Source organism: Mustela putorius, unplaced genomic scaffold (assembly GCF_011764305.1).
Source record: "Mustela putorius furo isolate JIRA1106 unplaced genomic scaffold, ASM1176430v1.1 tig00003853_pilon_pilon_pilon, whole genome shotgun sequence".
NCBI lineage: Eukaryota > Metazoa > Chordata > Mammalia > Carnivora > Mustelidae > Mustela > Mustela putorius.
Window position 1 is genome coordinate 50,891,407 of NW_025422005.1, and position 16,235 is coordinate 50,907,641.

Here is a 16,235-nt window from a genome sequence, read left to right on the forward strand (position 1 = left end):
GTTGGTGGCTTTTTAACAATAAAAATTTTAAATTCTAGGGGTACCTGGGTGGCTCAGTGGGTTAAAGCCTCTGCCTTCTGCTCAGATCATGGTCTCAGGTTCTGGGATTGAGCCCCGCTTCGGGCTCTCTGCTCAGCGGGGAGCCTACTTCCTCCTCTCTTTCTGTCTGCCTCTCTGACTATTTGTAATCTCTATCAAATAAATAAATAAAATCTTTAAAAAAATTTTAAATTCTAAAAATTACATCTGTTCTTTGTATAAGATTTGGAAAAGGTGGGCAATAGTGGTGTAAAAATAACCTCACACAATTTTACATCCAGAGAAACTTGTCATTTTTTTTATTTCTTTCTAACTCTTTCCCTGCTACTTCTACAGCTAGAATTATGATGCATAATGTTTTAGATTCTCTAGTGTTTCCCCATTATCACAAACTTTTGGAGACTTTATTTATTTATTTACTTATTTATTTTTGATTAATTATTTTTTAAAAAGATTTTATTAATTTGAGAGAGAGAAAGAGCAAGTGCAAGCAAGAGGAAGGGAGAGAAGCAAGAGGGAGAGAAGGAAGCAGACTCCCCTTTGAGCAGGGAGCTTGATGCAGGGCTCGATCCAGGGACTCAGAGATCATGACCTGAGCCAAAGGGAGATGCTTAACTGACTGAGCCACCCAGGTGCTCTGGTGACATTTTTTTAAAAAAACATTTATTTATTGGGCCATCTGGGTGGCTCAGTCCCACATTGGGCTCCTCACTCAGCAGGGAGCCTGTTCTCCCTCTGCCCATCACTCCCCCAACTTGTGCTTTCTCTCTCTGACAATTAAATCTTTAAAATAACCCATTTATTTATTAGAGCAAGAGGGAGTGAGAGCACACAGCAGGAGAAGAAGCAGAGTGAGGAGGGGAGAGAGAGAATCTCAAGCAGACTCTCTGCTGACCATGGAGCCCAATGCAGGGCTCGATCTAATGATTCCAAGATCAAGACCTGAGCTGAAATCAAGAGTCAGACACTTAACCAACTGAGCCACCCAGACACCCTCTGGAGACATTTTTAATGGATATGTAATCAGTCGTGTGGACGCACATTTTATAAACCTTTCTCCTTACTTTTCCAAATTTTGTTAAATTATGCAATTTTCTGAAGGAAGATTTTTCTTTTTCTTTTTTTAAAAAAATGTTTAATTTATTTATTTGCCAGAGAGAGAATGGGAGAGCACAAGTGGAGAGAGCTGAAGGCAGACGCTTAATTGACTGAGCCACTCAGGCACCCCTGGAAGAAATTTTCTTTCCTTTTCTAGGTGTCAGTGAAAAAATTTCCGATTGATAGACTTTTACACCTTGTTAGAGCACTACTAGTGATCTACCTTATTAATTTATCTATTCACTGATTCATTTAATAAACATATTTTAAGAACTAATTCATGCCAGGCAGAACTAAAGAACATGCAAAAAGTTGACCACTTAGTGTGTAAGAGGTAAGAAGTAATGATAATACAGTATGATGAATGCCATGATAGAGGAGGACATAGAATCCTATGGGAGCTAATAGCAGGACATCTGTTTTAATTTGAGGTATGGAGGTGGCTAGAAATCTTTTAAGTCTGACCAGAGGAGGTGAAACTTAAGCTGGGTCTTAGGGACTCATGATTATAAGGTAGTCAAAATTGAGGGTGAGCAGGGAGGGCTTTTAGGTGGAGGGAATAGCACATGCAAAGACATGGAAGCATTTCCAGTTTAGGAAGCTTTAATATTCATATTAAAAATGGATTCAGTAGCCTAGTATTATATAATTTTTCCCTGGAAGTGAACTTTGTTTGTAATGAAAACCTTAGTTCTGTGGAAAAAATTAATAAGTCAGGTTTATGTACACTTCTTTTAATTACCAAGTGTAATACCATTTTGTGATTAAATTTGCTTCAAATTAAAAAAAAATGGCTTCAGTGAATGGTACATATGAGGAAGTGGCAAGAGTGGAAGCTACATAAAAGGGCAGATGTAATTTCTTAAAGGGCCTTGGATATTCTCAAGGCTGAGGTGTAAACATAAGGCAAAGTCATTGAGGAACATGTTTGTAGCTCTGATTCTCATTTATACATCAGAATTTCTCAAATTAATAGTTTTCACTCAGACCTCATCTTTAAGCTCCAGATCTATAAATTCAACTGCCTCGTTGGCCTCTCTAGAATATATCAAGAAGGTAAGCTCCATGAGAGTAAGTATTCCACTGCTTTTGTCCTAAGCTCTATCTGCATTGCCTTGAAGAGTGCCTGGCAATAATTTCTTGAATAATTAAATAAATGGATGATTCTATAATATATCTCTCAGATATATCTCAAACTACATATAAATTAAATTCATGATCTTCTGCCTCTAACCTGACCCTCTTCTGACGCTTCCTATTTCAATGGTTGGCACCTTTTATTTAGTTTCATAAGCCAGGAATATGGGTGTATCTCTGGCAAAACTGCCTTTCTTGCCTTCCATATTCATTTAATCACCAGGACATTGAATTTTTGACACATTTCCTTATATGTCTAATTCTCTCCCTCTCTGTTGCTCCCTTTGAAGCTATTATCATCTCTCTTCTAGTCCTGTATAGTACTAGTAAGCTCTAATGTACTTTTGTCCTTTTCAATCTATTCTTTGTGCTACTCTGGGAGCCAAACCCACTGAATCAGATACTAATATTCCTGTTTGAAACCAATTGTTCCTAGGATAAAAAAAATTCTTAGCATTGTGTACAAGAATATGTGTGCTTTGGCCCGTGTCACAACTCAAGCCCCCTTTTTGGATTTATTGTGCTCTAAAATTTATTGACTTTAAAATTTTTCCAACAGACCATGCTTTCTCCTGCCTCAACTCTTCTGTATAATTAGTAGCTTTTAGTACATACTATAAAATGGAATGTCTATTGTTAGAGAATTAAATGTATCTATACTTTTCAGTAGATATTTATAACCCTAAAAGGGCAATGTTCTATGCAGCATTCTTTTTTTTTTTCTGTGCAGCATTCTTTTCTTGAAAAGTAAACTATCTGAATTATTGCAAATAAGCACAAGCATTTTAAGGTATAATTTGTTCCTCTTTCAGATTATATCGCACATCTCAACTTTCCCACAAGTCAGTTATAAAACAAATATCCGTGAGCTACATTTATTCTTATTTTAAAGTAAAAAAAATCTTCTGTTGTAGATTTAAACCATTCTATTTTTTTTAAAAGATTTATTTGTTTATGAGAGAGATGGGGTGTGTGAGCTGGGTTGGGGGGAAGGAAAGGAGGGACAGAAGGAGAGGGAAAGAGATCATCTTTCAGCAGACTGCTAAGCTCAAAGCCCCATGTGGGGCTTGATTTCAGGATCTGGAGATCATGGCCTCAGCTGAAATCAAGAGTCCCATGCCTATGGAGAGGATGTGGAGAAAGGGGAACCCTCCTACACTGTTGGTGGGAATGTAAGCCGGTGCAGCCACTCTGGAAAACAACATGGAGGTTCCTCAAAAAGTTGAAAATAGAGCTACCCTATGACCCAGCAATCGCACTACTGGGTATTTACCCTAAAGATACAAATGTAGTGATCCGAAGGGGCATGTGCATGCGAATGTTTATAGCAGCGATGTCCACTATAGCCAAACTGTGAAAAAACCAAGATGTCCATCAACACATGAATGGATAAAGAAAATGTGGTATATACACAAAATGGAATACTATGCAGCCATCAAAAGAAATGAAATCTCGCCATTTGCAACAGCGTGGATGGAACTAGAGGGTATTATGCTGAGCGAAATAAGTCAATCAGAGAAAGACATTTGATCTGATTAGAGGAATTTGAGAGGCATGGTGGGGATTGGGGGGGTAGGAAAGGAATAAATGAAACAAGATGGGATTGGGAGAGAGACAAACCATAAGAGACACTTAATCTCACAAAACAAACTGAGGGTTGCTGGGGGGTGGGGGAACTAGGGATAGGGTGGTTGAGTTATGGACATTAGGGAGGGTGTGTGGTATGGTGAATTTTGTGAAGTGTGTAAACCTGGCGATTCACAGACCTGTACCCCTGGGGCTAATAATAAATTATATATTAATAAAAATAATTTAAAAAAAGCCCCATGCCTAACTTACTGCGCTACCCATGTGCCCTTAAGCCATTCTGTTTTTAGTAGCGTTTAAAAGATGCTGCAGTATTGGGGCTCCTAGGTGGCTCAGTGGGTTAAAGCCTCTGCCTTTGGCTCAGGTCGTGAACTCGGGGTCCTGGGATCGAGCCCCACATCGGGCTCTCTGCTCAGCGGGGAGCCTGCTTCCTCCTCTCTCTGCCTCCCTCTCTGCCTACTTGTGATCTCTGTCAAATGAATTTTTTAAAAAATGCAGTATTGACTGCATTTAGGGAGGAAATGCCTTAAAAAACAAAACTTTAGGTTTTATATGAAAGTAGTGACAATCAGTTTTAAGTGGAGTCCTCCTTTCTGAAGATAGTTGTCATTTATTTTTTTAAACAATTATTTATTTTTATGAGAAAGAAAAAGAAAGAGCACAAGTAGGGGGAGTGGCAGAGGGAGAGGGAGAAGCTGACTCTCCTCTGGGCAGGGGCCCCATATAGAATTTGATCCCAGGACTGTAGAACTACAACCTGGGCGGAAGGCAGATGCTCAACCAACTGAGCCACCCAGGTGCCGGACAGTTGTTATTTCTTGAGAGACTTAAAACCAACTTCCGTCATTACAAATAAAACAAATCTTGAATAGTCTCACAAGCACCAAAGCAGAGTTATTTCACTAAACTAACATATTGTTCTTAATTGTGAGTACTTGGAAGAGGTTATTGTTTGGTTTTGTATGGTAATTTTTATTGTGTATTTGGTATTTGATGTTTTTTGTAATTAAAGTGCTTATAGAATATTATATATATATATTTTTTTAAAGATTTTATTTATTTATTTGACAGACAGAGATCACAAGTAGGCAGAGAGGCAGGCAGAGAGAGAGGGAGGAAGCAGGCTCCCCACTGAGCAGAGAGCCTGATGCTGGGCTCCATCCCAGGACCCTGAGATCACGACCGGAGCTGAAGGCAGAGGCTTTAACCCACTGAGCCACCCAGGCGCCCCTGTTTATAGAATATATTATATCCTGTTATGTAAAATAAGAAATTGGTTTGCTCATTTGCAGTTCAAATTGTATTCAAATTGTATTAATCATATATAAAACTTAAGCAGTAATATACCATATAATATATACTCATGACTTATTTTTCTTTAATTTTTTTCTTTTAGCACTAAAGATAACTTTACAGAAGAATGCAATCAAGTGATGGCTTTTTCTTTAGAATTTGAATATGGAGGCCACAGGAACAGATGAAGTTGACAAGCTAAAAACTAAATTTATATCTGCTTGGAACAACATGAAATATAGTAAGTATCATTCGAAAATTGTATAAATCTAAAGAAATATTTGAGGACGTGTATCGTTTGCCTTATTAAGTCACTCACAATTGCTTAAGTTTCTCTTGAATGAATATAAACATTGAATTTGGAAAACTATGGACACTGATTTTTTAAAAATTGAGATACAATTTACATACTAAAACATTTACCCTTTTATGATTCAGCGGTTTTTAATATATTTTAAGATTGTGCAACCATCATCACTATCTAATTCCAGAACATTTTTTCACCCCCAAAAGCAATCCTGAACCCATTAGCAGCTCCCTACTTCTCTCCAGGCCCTGGGAACCACCAGTCTACTTTTTGTCTCTATGGGTTTGGGTATTGTGGACATTTTTTTTAAAGATTTTTTATTTATTTATTTATTTGTCAGAAAGAGAGAGAGAGAAAGCACACAAGCAGGCAGAGAGGCAGGCAGAGGCGGAGAGAGAGGCAGGCTCCCCGCTGAGCAAGGAGCCCGATGCGGAACTCGATCCCAGGACCCTGGGATCATGACCTGAGCCGAAGGCAGGGGCTTAACCCACTGAGCCACCCAGGTGTTCCAATGTGGACATTTCATATAAATGGAATCATACAACTTGTGGCCTTTTGTGTCTGGCTCCTTTCATTTAGCATAGTGTTTTTGAAATCCATCCATATTGTAGCATGTATATATCACTACTTCATTCCTTGTGACTGAATAATATTTCATTGTATGGCCATACCACATTTTCTTAATCACTTACTAGTTGATGGACATTTTGGTTGTTTTGACTTCTTGGCTAATATGAATAGTGCTGCTATGAACATGGTATATGAATTTTTGTGTGAATATATCATTTCAGTTCTCTTGGGTATATACTTAGGAGTAGAATGGCTAGATCATATGTTAACTCTAAGTGTAACTGAGGAACTACCAAGCTGTTTCTCAAAGTGGCTGCACCATTTTATATTCCCATCAGCAGTGTTCGAAGTTCTGAATTTCTCTGCATCCCAACCAACACTTTCTATTGTCCATCCTTTTTTAAATTAAGTCTTTTATTTATTTAAGTAATCTCTAAATCCAGAGTGAGGCTCAAACTCACAAACTGGAGATCAGGAGTTGACTGAGCCTGCCAGCTGCCCCATATTGTCCACGTTTTTAAAAAAATTTTTAAAAGATTTATTTTAGAGAGAGCATGAGTGGTAGGGGCAAGGGCGAGGGAGAGAGAATCTCCAGCAGACTCTGTGCTGAGCACAGAGCCTGCACACAGGGCTTGATTTCACAACCCCGAGATTGTGTCCCCAAGCAAAACCAAGAATAGGATGCTCAACTGACTGAGACACCTAGGCTCCCTGTTCATCTTTCTTATTAAAGTCATTCCAGTGGGTGTGAAGTGTCTACGGAGTTTGATTTGTATTTCCTTGACGAATAATGACATTAAGCATCTTTCCATATTCTTATTGGCTATTTTAATAATTCTTTGGAAAATGTTTATTTAAATCCTTTGTGCTTTTTTAATTGGGTTATGTCTTTTTATTGTTGAGTTTTAAGTGTTCTTTGTATATTTTAGATACAAATCCCTTAGCAAATAAATGTATGGTTTGTAAATATTTCTTCACATTTTGGGGTTATCTTTTCACTTATTTTATAGTGTTCACTGAAGCACAAAACTTTCAAATTTTGATGAAATCAATTTATATATTTTTTTCCTTTGGTTGTTTGTGCTTTTGGTATCATATTTAAGAAACTTTTGCTTAAATCAGGCTCATGAAGATTTGTACCTATGTTTTTTTTTTTAAGAATTTTATTATTTTAGGAGAACCTGGGTGGCTCAGTGGGTTAAAGCCTCTGCCTTTGGCTTAGGTCATGATCCTGGGATCAAGCCCTGCATTGGGCGCTCTGCTCAGCGGGAAGCCTGCTTCCCCCTCTCTCTGCCTGCCTCTCTGCCTACTTGTGATCTCTATCAAATAAATAAATAAAATCTAAAAAAAAAAAAGATTTTTTATTATTTTAGCTCTTACATTTAGGTCTGTGTTCCATTTTGAGTTAATTTTTGCTTGTGATATGAGTTATAAGTCGAATTCATTTTTGTATGTGGCTATTGAGTTTTCCCAGCCCCATTTTTTGAAAAGACTGTTCTTTCTCCTTTGAATGATCTTGATACCCTTTTCTGAAATCAGTTGACCATAGATGTAGAGATTTATTTCTGGACTTGCAATTCAGTTCTGTTTATCTACACATCTGTCCATGTGCCAGTACTACACTTCTTGATTACCTTAGCTTTTTGTAAAATTTAAAACTGGGAAGTGTGATTCCTCTAACTTTGTTCTTCTTTTCCAAGGTTGTTTTGGCTATTCTTAGATCCCTTGCATTTCTATATGAATTTCTTGATCATCTTATCAATTTCTATAAGAAATCCATCTGGGATTTTGATATAGATTTTATATGGAATCTGTAGATCCACTTCAGAGTATTGTCATCTTAAAAGAGTATTGCCATATTAAGTCTTCCAATCCATGGATATGGGATATCTTTGCTTATATTTAGGCTTATATTTTTTTCAGTGACATTTTGTGGTTTTCTACATATAACTTTTGCACTTTTTGGTTAAAGTTATTCCTAAGTATTTTATTCTTTTTGATGCTATTTTAAAATGAATTGTTTTCTTAATTTTATTTTAGTATGTTTATTGCTGGTATATAGAAATACAGTTGTTTTTTTATAATCTGATCCTGTTTCTTGTAAGCTTGGTGTTCTACTTCATTACCTCCAACAGTTTTTTGTGTATTCCTTAGCATTTTCTGAATGTAGGATCATGTTCCTCTGCAAATAGAGGTTTATGCTCTTTTTTAAGCCATTTAATCTGGTGAACAGGTTGTGTGATGAAGATTTCATTTGTAAGTTGAAAATTGTCATATAGCTACTTGGTAGTAGTTCAGGTAACTAAGTGTTCTAGATAGCTTCAAGTTATGAAGTAGTATTCTTTATTTGATTTTATTGGTGAAAATCATTCTAAAATGTTTTATGTATTTTCCTTGCTTAGAGTTTGTGTATTATGGGTGGTGTAGGAAGAACTAACATTGATTAAATACCCATTAGCATATTAGCATTTTGGTTTTTGTTTGTTTGTTTTTTTAAAGATTTTATTTATTTATTTGAGAGAGAGACAGTGAGAGAGAGCATGAGCAAGGAGAAAGTCAGAGGGAGAAGCAGACTCCCCATGGAGCTGAGAGCCCGATGCGGGACTTGATTCTGGGACTCCGGGATCATGACCTGAGCTGAAGGCAGTCGTCCAACCAACTGAGCCACCCAGGGGTCCCAGCATATTAGCATTTTGTAGATAATTTATATACCTTCTTATGTAAATCTCATTTATTTCTGTGATAGATATCTTTCTGGTGGGGCACCTGGTGGCTCAGTGGGTTAAGCCTCTGACTTCGGCCCAGGTCATGATCTCAGGGTCCTGGGATGGAGCCCTACATCGGGCTAATTGCTTGGTGGGGAACCTTCTTCCCCCTCTCCCTCTGCCTGCCTCTCTGCCTACTTGTGATCTCTCTCTTTGTCAAATAAATAAATAAATAAACTCTTAAAAAACTGATATCTTTCTGGGATTTTTTTTCACTAAAAAACTGAGATTAAGGGACATATTCATGGTCATATATCAAAGTTATAAGTCTTGAAACTCATACTCAAACCCAGCCTCTCTTGCTCCCCAGTCTTGCTGTTTTCTGAATACAGTAAACATAATTAGGATTATTTATCAATGTCAGTGTTATGAAGTGATGAAGAAAGAACTAGAAATGGCATAGCACTCAAGGCTTAAAAGACTGAGGACTTTGGGACACCTGGGTGGCTCAGTCAGTTAAGCTGCTGCCTTCAGCTCAGGTCATGATCCCAGGGTCCTGGGATCGAGTCCCACATGAGGCTCCTTGCTCTGCAGGGAGCCTACTTCTCTTTCTGCCTCTGCCTGCTTGTGTGCTCTCTCTCTCTGACAAATAAATAAAATCTTTAAAAGAAAAAAAAAGACTGGACCTTACTTTTTTGTAAAACTCATTTTTTGCTTTTTTCCTCCCTCCCCCCTTTTATTTACATGACATTATGAGGTATGTAAACTTGACTTCCTTTTTAAAATAGTAATAAGTAGGGGCATCTGGATGGCTCAGTGGGTTTAAGCCTCTGCTTTCAGCTCAGGTCTTGATCTTAGGGTCCTGGGATGGAGCTCTGTATCAGGCTCTCTGCTCAGTGGGGACCCTGCTTCTCCCCCTTTTTCTCTGCTTCCCTCTCTGCCTACTTGTGATCTCTGACTGTCAAATAAGTAAATAAAATCTTAAAAAAAAAAAAGAAATTGAAAAAAAGTTTAAAAAATAATAGTAATAAGTAAACCATCCTTCTGTGCGTTTCTGATCCTCCAGAAAATCATTGTCATCTGTTATTTCTATGTTCTTTGGCTTATTTGCATCTTTTAAAGCCTCGTGATTTTCAAGTTGCTGACTCAATGGACTATAGGATTTTTTGTAATATTCTGTTTATGGTAGCTAGGCTCCAAAGATGGTCCTTAGTAAGGATCTTTAATCACATTTGTGTTGTTTCTTTTTTTGTTGAGTCTGGGCTGGCCTATGCTTTATATTAACCAATAGAATGAGACAGAAGTGAGGCTCTGTCAATTCTAGGGCTGGTCATTAAGAGGCAACTTCTGCTTGCTGTGTTTTGGAGCTCTGAATTGTTATGTAACCAGCCTAGATATTCAGCTGGAGAAATAGCATGGAAAGGCCACACGAAGAAGAAAGGCCCTGAGACTGTATTAGAGAGAAAGCATTAGCCAATGCAATGTCTCAGTTGAGCCTCTCCATCTGATTTTTATGACATTAGAGACTCCAAGCATGACCAGTGGGAGATTGAGCCCAAATCAACCCTCAGAACTATGTGATATAAGAAAAAAAGTTGTTTCAAATTATTAAGTTTGGAGTGGTTTGTTAAATAGGAACAAATAACTGAAACACTGTTCTAGTTTATCTCTTGATTTCTTTTTGTAATTAAGAGAAAAGTAACAAAGTGAGGTGAACATATCATAAGTATACGATTTGCAGAGTATGATACATGTTTATATCTATGAAACTAACAATTTAATCAATATATATAAATTTCCTTCACCCCAGAAAATTTCTTCATACTTCCTACTGGTCAATGCTCACCCCTCATAGACAGTAACCACCTTGTGTCAACTTGTTTAATGGCTTTTTGGCCAAATTCACTTACTTTCTTAATTTATTTAGTTTTATTTAATTAGTTTTTATTTAGAAATCATAATGACATTTAGGATGTCTCTGTCCCACCTCTCTGCTGCTATAAATTGAGATTTAGAAGTAAAAAGTAGGGGAAATTGAAGAATAAAATAAAAATATATACTCGAGTATGGAGAATTCTGATGAATATATATTTTTCAGTATGTGTAAGAACTTATTCATAATCATACTTCTTACTCATGGCTCTTTCCTATGCTCTGGGCTCTGTTATCCTGTTCTTCTATGAATTTTACATCTTTCATTTACCATCTCTGTGTGCCAGAGAGTCCTAGTTCAACATCAACAAGCTAGGTTAGAGATTGTGTTACATTGCTTACAATGCTTTTAAAAAGAGGAAATGAAAATTGGTCAGCTAAAACTAAATAATCAAAAAAAAAGAAGAACTTAAACCAGTTACTTGGCATATTGGTTTAATTCAGCTCTGACATGCTTGTGGAAAAACAGAGGAAAATGGCTGGGCCTTATCAGAAGTCCTGAGTCATCTTTATGTACCTAGCATCATGGAGTATTAAAGGAAGTCAGTCTATTATGAGGATTAGGTCCTGCCAGGATTTGCACAGGAAATACAAAAGCAAGAGTATGTACCATATGAATGATGGTTGAGCTTTAAAGCACTGTAAATCTGTGCTCATGTAAAATGTGGATCCTTGCAGTGCCTGAAACTAGATTCGCAACTTCTGTTTTCTTGAGGAAGGACTGGTAACTTTCAAGAGGGGTAGGCAGAGGTTAAAGCATAGAAGTTCCTCCTTAAAGATTATTTCCTTTTATTTGAGGTTTTTGTGAAGTTCTTCAAATTTTCCTTAGAAATGCTGTTGGAGGGCAGGGAGTTATTAGTATTTTGGGGATTAGAATTATTTCAGTACAGTACTAATAATATTTCAAAGACATAATGTTTGTAAAGTACCTGGTCTAGTTCCTGGTATACAGTAAGTGGCCAGTGAATACTAATTTCCCATTAGAGTTCAGAGAAGAATATCAAAGCCAAGTGTGAAAAGGAAAAATTGGCTTACAAGTGCATCCATGAGCCAGAAGAAGTAGGATTTAGATAGGCTGATATTGAGGAGGACGTTTTTGTCATGGTAGTATGACCCACATAGCAAGCCCCACTTTGAGTATAAGTGAAAGTAGTGGTAAAGATGGCTGTAAAGGTAATTTGTAGCATATTTTGGAAACTCTTTAGTATTACTGAGAAGAAGTTCATAATAAATCTGTTAAGTAATGAGTCACTGAGGATGGTTTTTGGGCTGAAGAGTTACCTAATCAAAACTGAGCCACAGGGAGATTAATACGGCAGTGACGTGTGACATATGCTAGAGTGAAGAAAGACTGATGGCACAGAAATCATTCTGGAGAGTACTGCAGTAATCCAGGCTGCAGGAAAACCCGATTCCTGGGTTTGATTTTCCATTCTTTTCTCCAGCAAATGAAAATACTTGCATCATCTTTATTGTGAATACATATTTTTATTTGTTTTTTGTATTTATTTGTTTTACAGCACTTTGGGGAGTACTTTCATGAGACTTACTGATTTTAAATTTTCTATCAGTTCTTCAATATAAATGGCAGATAGTCTACCTAAGAGTAGACCTGTCAGGCAACCCTCTTGGGTCTCCTCCCTCTTCAGGAGCTTTTTTTTTTTTTTTTTTTTTTTTAAGATTTTTTATTTGACAGAGAGATCACAAGTAGACAGAGAGGGAGGCAGAGAGAGAGAGGAGGAAGCAGGCTCCCTGCTGAGCAGAGGGCCTGATGTGGGACTTGATCCAGGACCCTGAGATCATGACCTGAGCCAAAGGTAGAGGCTTAACCCACTGAGCCTCCCAGGCACCCGTCAGGAGCCTTTTCTATTCAGTAAATTTTTACTATCGCTCAATAAACTTTGCTTTGCTGGCCAAAAAAAGAAAGAAAGAAAAAAAAAAGCAGACCTAAGTCTGTTGACTCCCAATTTCAGATTCTTTCTGTTTATATGCTCTTGCATTTCAGAAGCGGCTCTTAAGGCTACCATTAGCAGTCAGGAATTTCATATACTTGGGAATATTTAGGAATGTAATGGACAGGCTTTTTTTCAGGAAATCGAGAACTACTAATGGTACCACAAAAAAACCAAGAGGGGCACCTGGATGGCTCAGTTGGTTGAGCAACAGACTCTTGGTTTCAGCTCAGGTCATGCTTTCAGGGTCATGGGAAAAAAAACAACCCAAGAGGATACTACCTTTTAGACACATAGAGTTTAGTAGGAAGAAAATTGGAATGATATCTGAAAGCTTTATTCAGTATTTCAGAGATCCTCAGGTGGCTGACATGATGGGGTTAAAACATTTTTCCAGGAAACTTCAATACACATTTATCAAAAGCACTAGTGTATTTTGTATTTTGTTACCTTGTCCTTAAATCACTCCATTGGAATACTCAATTTCTTTAAATATTTTAATTATCTAAGATGGAAGGAAATATAAGAAATTGGTAATATTTGTTGCACTTGGGAAAAGAGATTGATGTCAGAGAAACTGGAGTAGAATTTGTACTTTTAAGTTTTATACCATTGTGTGGTAACACTGTGACCTGTTTGAAAAGAAATTAAAATTAAATTCTTTTTTTTCTATGTCCTTTTTGTGGATAGAATATGTTTAAAATACTTGACTGTATTTGAATGTCACATAAGTGGCCTGTATTTTCAGTTCATTGTCCATATATTTTGCTATTCATGCAAAAAAATGTGTGTCCATAGTTGAAAATTAACAATTTCAAATTAAGAAAAAGGAAATGCTGCTAGACTCTTAGTCTGAAATCCTTTAATTGCAAACAACTTTTCTCTTTTCTTGTTTAGGTTGGGTGTTGAAAACAAAAACATATTTTAGTAGAAATTCCCCTGTATTATTGCTTGGAAAATGTTACCATTTTAAATATGAAGGTAAGTGCTAAATTTGTAATCCATTTAAAAATCTTTCTAGAAATTCATTGTGTAACTGTTTTCATTGTTTTATTTCCAGATTAATCTACTTTTGGCATATTTCTTTTTGCTTACTTATACTTTTTTTATTGTAGCAAAATACACATAAAATGTACCTTCTTAATAATTTTTAAGTTGTATTTAATTGCTGATGACTTTTGAGAGAGCAGTTTCACTGGAGTGGTAAAGATAGAAAAGTAACAGCAGCTAGCCTGCATTTACTCAGCATAGGTATGATATTTGGGAGAGAAGAATTTTTTTTAAAAAGATTTTATTCATTTATTTGAGAGAAAGAGAGAGACCGAGGGATCATGAGCAGGGGTGGGGCATAGTGAGAGAGACCTGCATATTCCCTGAGTGGGGAGCCTGACACCAGGCTCCATCCCACGACCCTGAGATCATGACCTGAGCCAAGGTCAGATGCATAACTGACTGAGCCACCCAGGCGCTTCAGCGAAGAACTTCTTATATAAAACATAACATTATAGGGGCGCCTGGGTGGCTCAGTGGGTTAAAGCCTCTGCCTTCGGGGCACCTGGATGGCTCAGTGGGTTAAGCCTCTGCCTTCAGCTCAGGTCATGATCTCAGGGTCCTGGGATCGAGACCCATATCGGGCTCCCTGCCCAGTGGGGAGCCTGCTTTCCCCCCCTCTCTGTCTGCCTCTCTTCCTAATTGTAATCCCTCCTGCTGTCAAATAAAAAAAAAAAAAAAAGCCTCTGCCTTCGGCTCAGGTCATGATCCCAGGGTCCTGGGATTGAGCCCCCATTGGGCTCTCTGCTCTGCAGGGAGCCTGCTTCCTCCTCTCTCTCTCTCTCTCTGCCTGCCTCTCTGCCTACTTGTGATCTCTGTCAAATAAATAAATAAAATCTTTAAAAAAAAATAACATTATCGCCTATACAAGAAAATATTGATCAATTTGACCAAATACAAATTTAAAATATCTATATGACAGAAGACACCATAAACAAAATTTCATAGCAAGCAAGATAGAGAAGATATTTACACATACTCTTTCATTCTCTTTTCCTGTGTGTAGGTGTCTTATCTCTATGTGTATTACATGATGATCTTTCTCTCTCTCCATCTACATCTTAAACAAAAGGTTAGTTTCCAAAATAATAATGAACTACAAATTTAATATAAAACATATAAACAATCCAAGAAAAAAGTGAGCCAAGAAAATCAACAGGCCAGGTGCTTTTTAAGTAGAAATCTGAACGGCCAAATATGGAAAAGTGCTATGCCAATAATAAAGGGAGTGCAAATTAAAATGAGATGACTATTTCTTAGTCATCGGATTTGCAAAAATTGAAAGGTTTCATGATATCAAATGTTAACAAGGATATGAAGAAATAGAAATGCAAGCACGGGTGATCAGAGCATAAATTGGTACAACCTCTTCATGAGAAATTTGAGAGTGCTTAGAAAAATTGAAAATATATACAACTTAGAACCCAGAAATTTGACCTTTAAGTATTTACCGTAGTGAAGTTCCCCATATGTGTGGAGAACACACGTACAAGGATGTTTATTGTAGCTTTATTGAAATAAAAAGTTGGAAACAACTTAAGTATTCAGTAGTAGGAGGTTTGATTAATAAGGTTATTTATTTATTCCACAAATATTTATTGAGAGTCTTATAATGTGCCAGGTGAGGAGTTGATGTTGAAAGTATGATAGGCACAGTCCTTACTGTCAAGGAACTTATTGTCCAGCAGATAAGACATTAAACAAATAAGTAAAAAAAGTCATCAATACCATTATATTTGTGATGAAGCAGAAGTACAGGCTGCTATAAAACTACAGGAGGAGACCAAATTAGAAAAGTTGCTAATGGATGTATTTCAAAATAGTTTAAAAAATAAGGGGATGTATTAACATACACAAGCAGAAGTCCCATGTAGGGACGGCTTTAGGTTGGTTAATTCAGGGCCTCTGTGACATCAAGGACTCATATTCTGTTTATCTTCCTACTCTGCCAATCTCGGCATGGTGGCCTTATCTTCACCTACCACTCCTTAAAGTATCAAGTGTCTGTTTCAGCACCAAGCTAGGATATATAACCAAAACGACAGAATCCAGTGGAAGAAAGACTTTTTCTTTGTATTATTTCTTTATTACAAATATCGAGTTATTATTTTAATAACTTTATATTAAATCTTTAGAATTTTGAATTATGAATTATTCATACATAGAGAAGATAAAAACCTTGTGTATATACTTTTAAGGAGTATAACAAAACTGAACTCAACACAAAAAACACAATATTACTTTATTTAGCTTTAATTTGATATGACATAATACTGTATGTTAATTATATTGTAAGAATTCTACTTTCTCTTTGTCACCATTACTTGATATTTTCCTTTTTAATTAGAGCTACATTTTGATTTTAATTTTCATTTCTCTGATAACTAATGGAATGAGCATATTTTCATAAACATTTTTCCGTTTGGATATGTCTTCTATTAGATTCTCTTTTACTTATTGATTCATTCCTAAGTTTTCTTTATGTATTCTAGATGTGAATCCTTTTTTGAAAATATTTGTAGGAAATGTCTTCTTTTAATCTATTGGTTACTTTTTCACTCACTT

The 16,235-nt window shown here is 36.7% G+C and overlaps 1 protein-coding gene across 2 annotated transcripts in view; it reads left to right on the forward strand.

Moving 5' to 3' along the window:
• Positions 1-16,235, forward strand: part of ATG4C (autophagy related 4C cysteine peptidase) — a 75,832-nt gene that overhangs the window by 18,476 nt on the left and 41,121 nt on the right. For both annotated transcript variants that reach the window (XM_045064655.1, XM_045064654.1), the window contains exons 2-3: positions 5,258-5,395; positions 13,518-13,601. In XM_045064655.1, coding sequence (XP_044920590.1) covers positions 5,320-5,395; positions 13,518-13,601 — 160 coding nt within the window. In that variant the 5' untranslated portion in view covers positions 5,258-5,319. The remainder of the gene's footprint in view (positions 1-5,257; positions 5,396-13,517; positions 13,602-16,235) is intronic.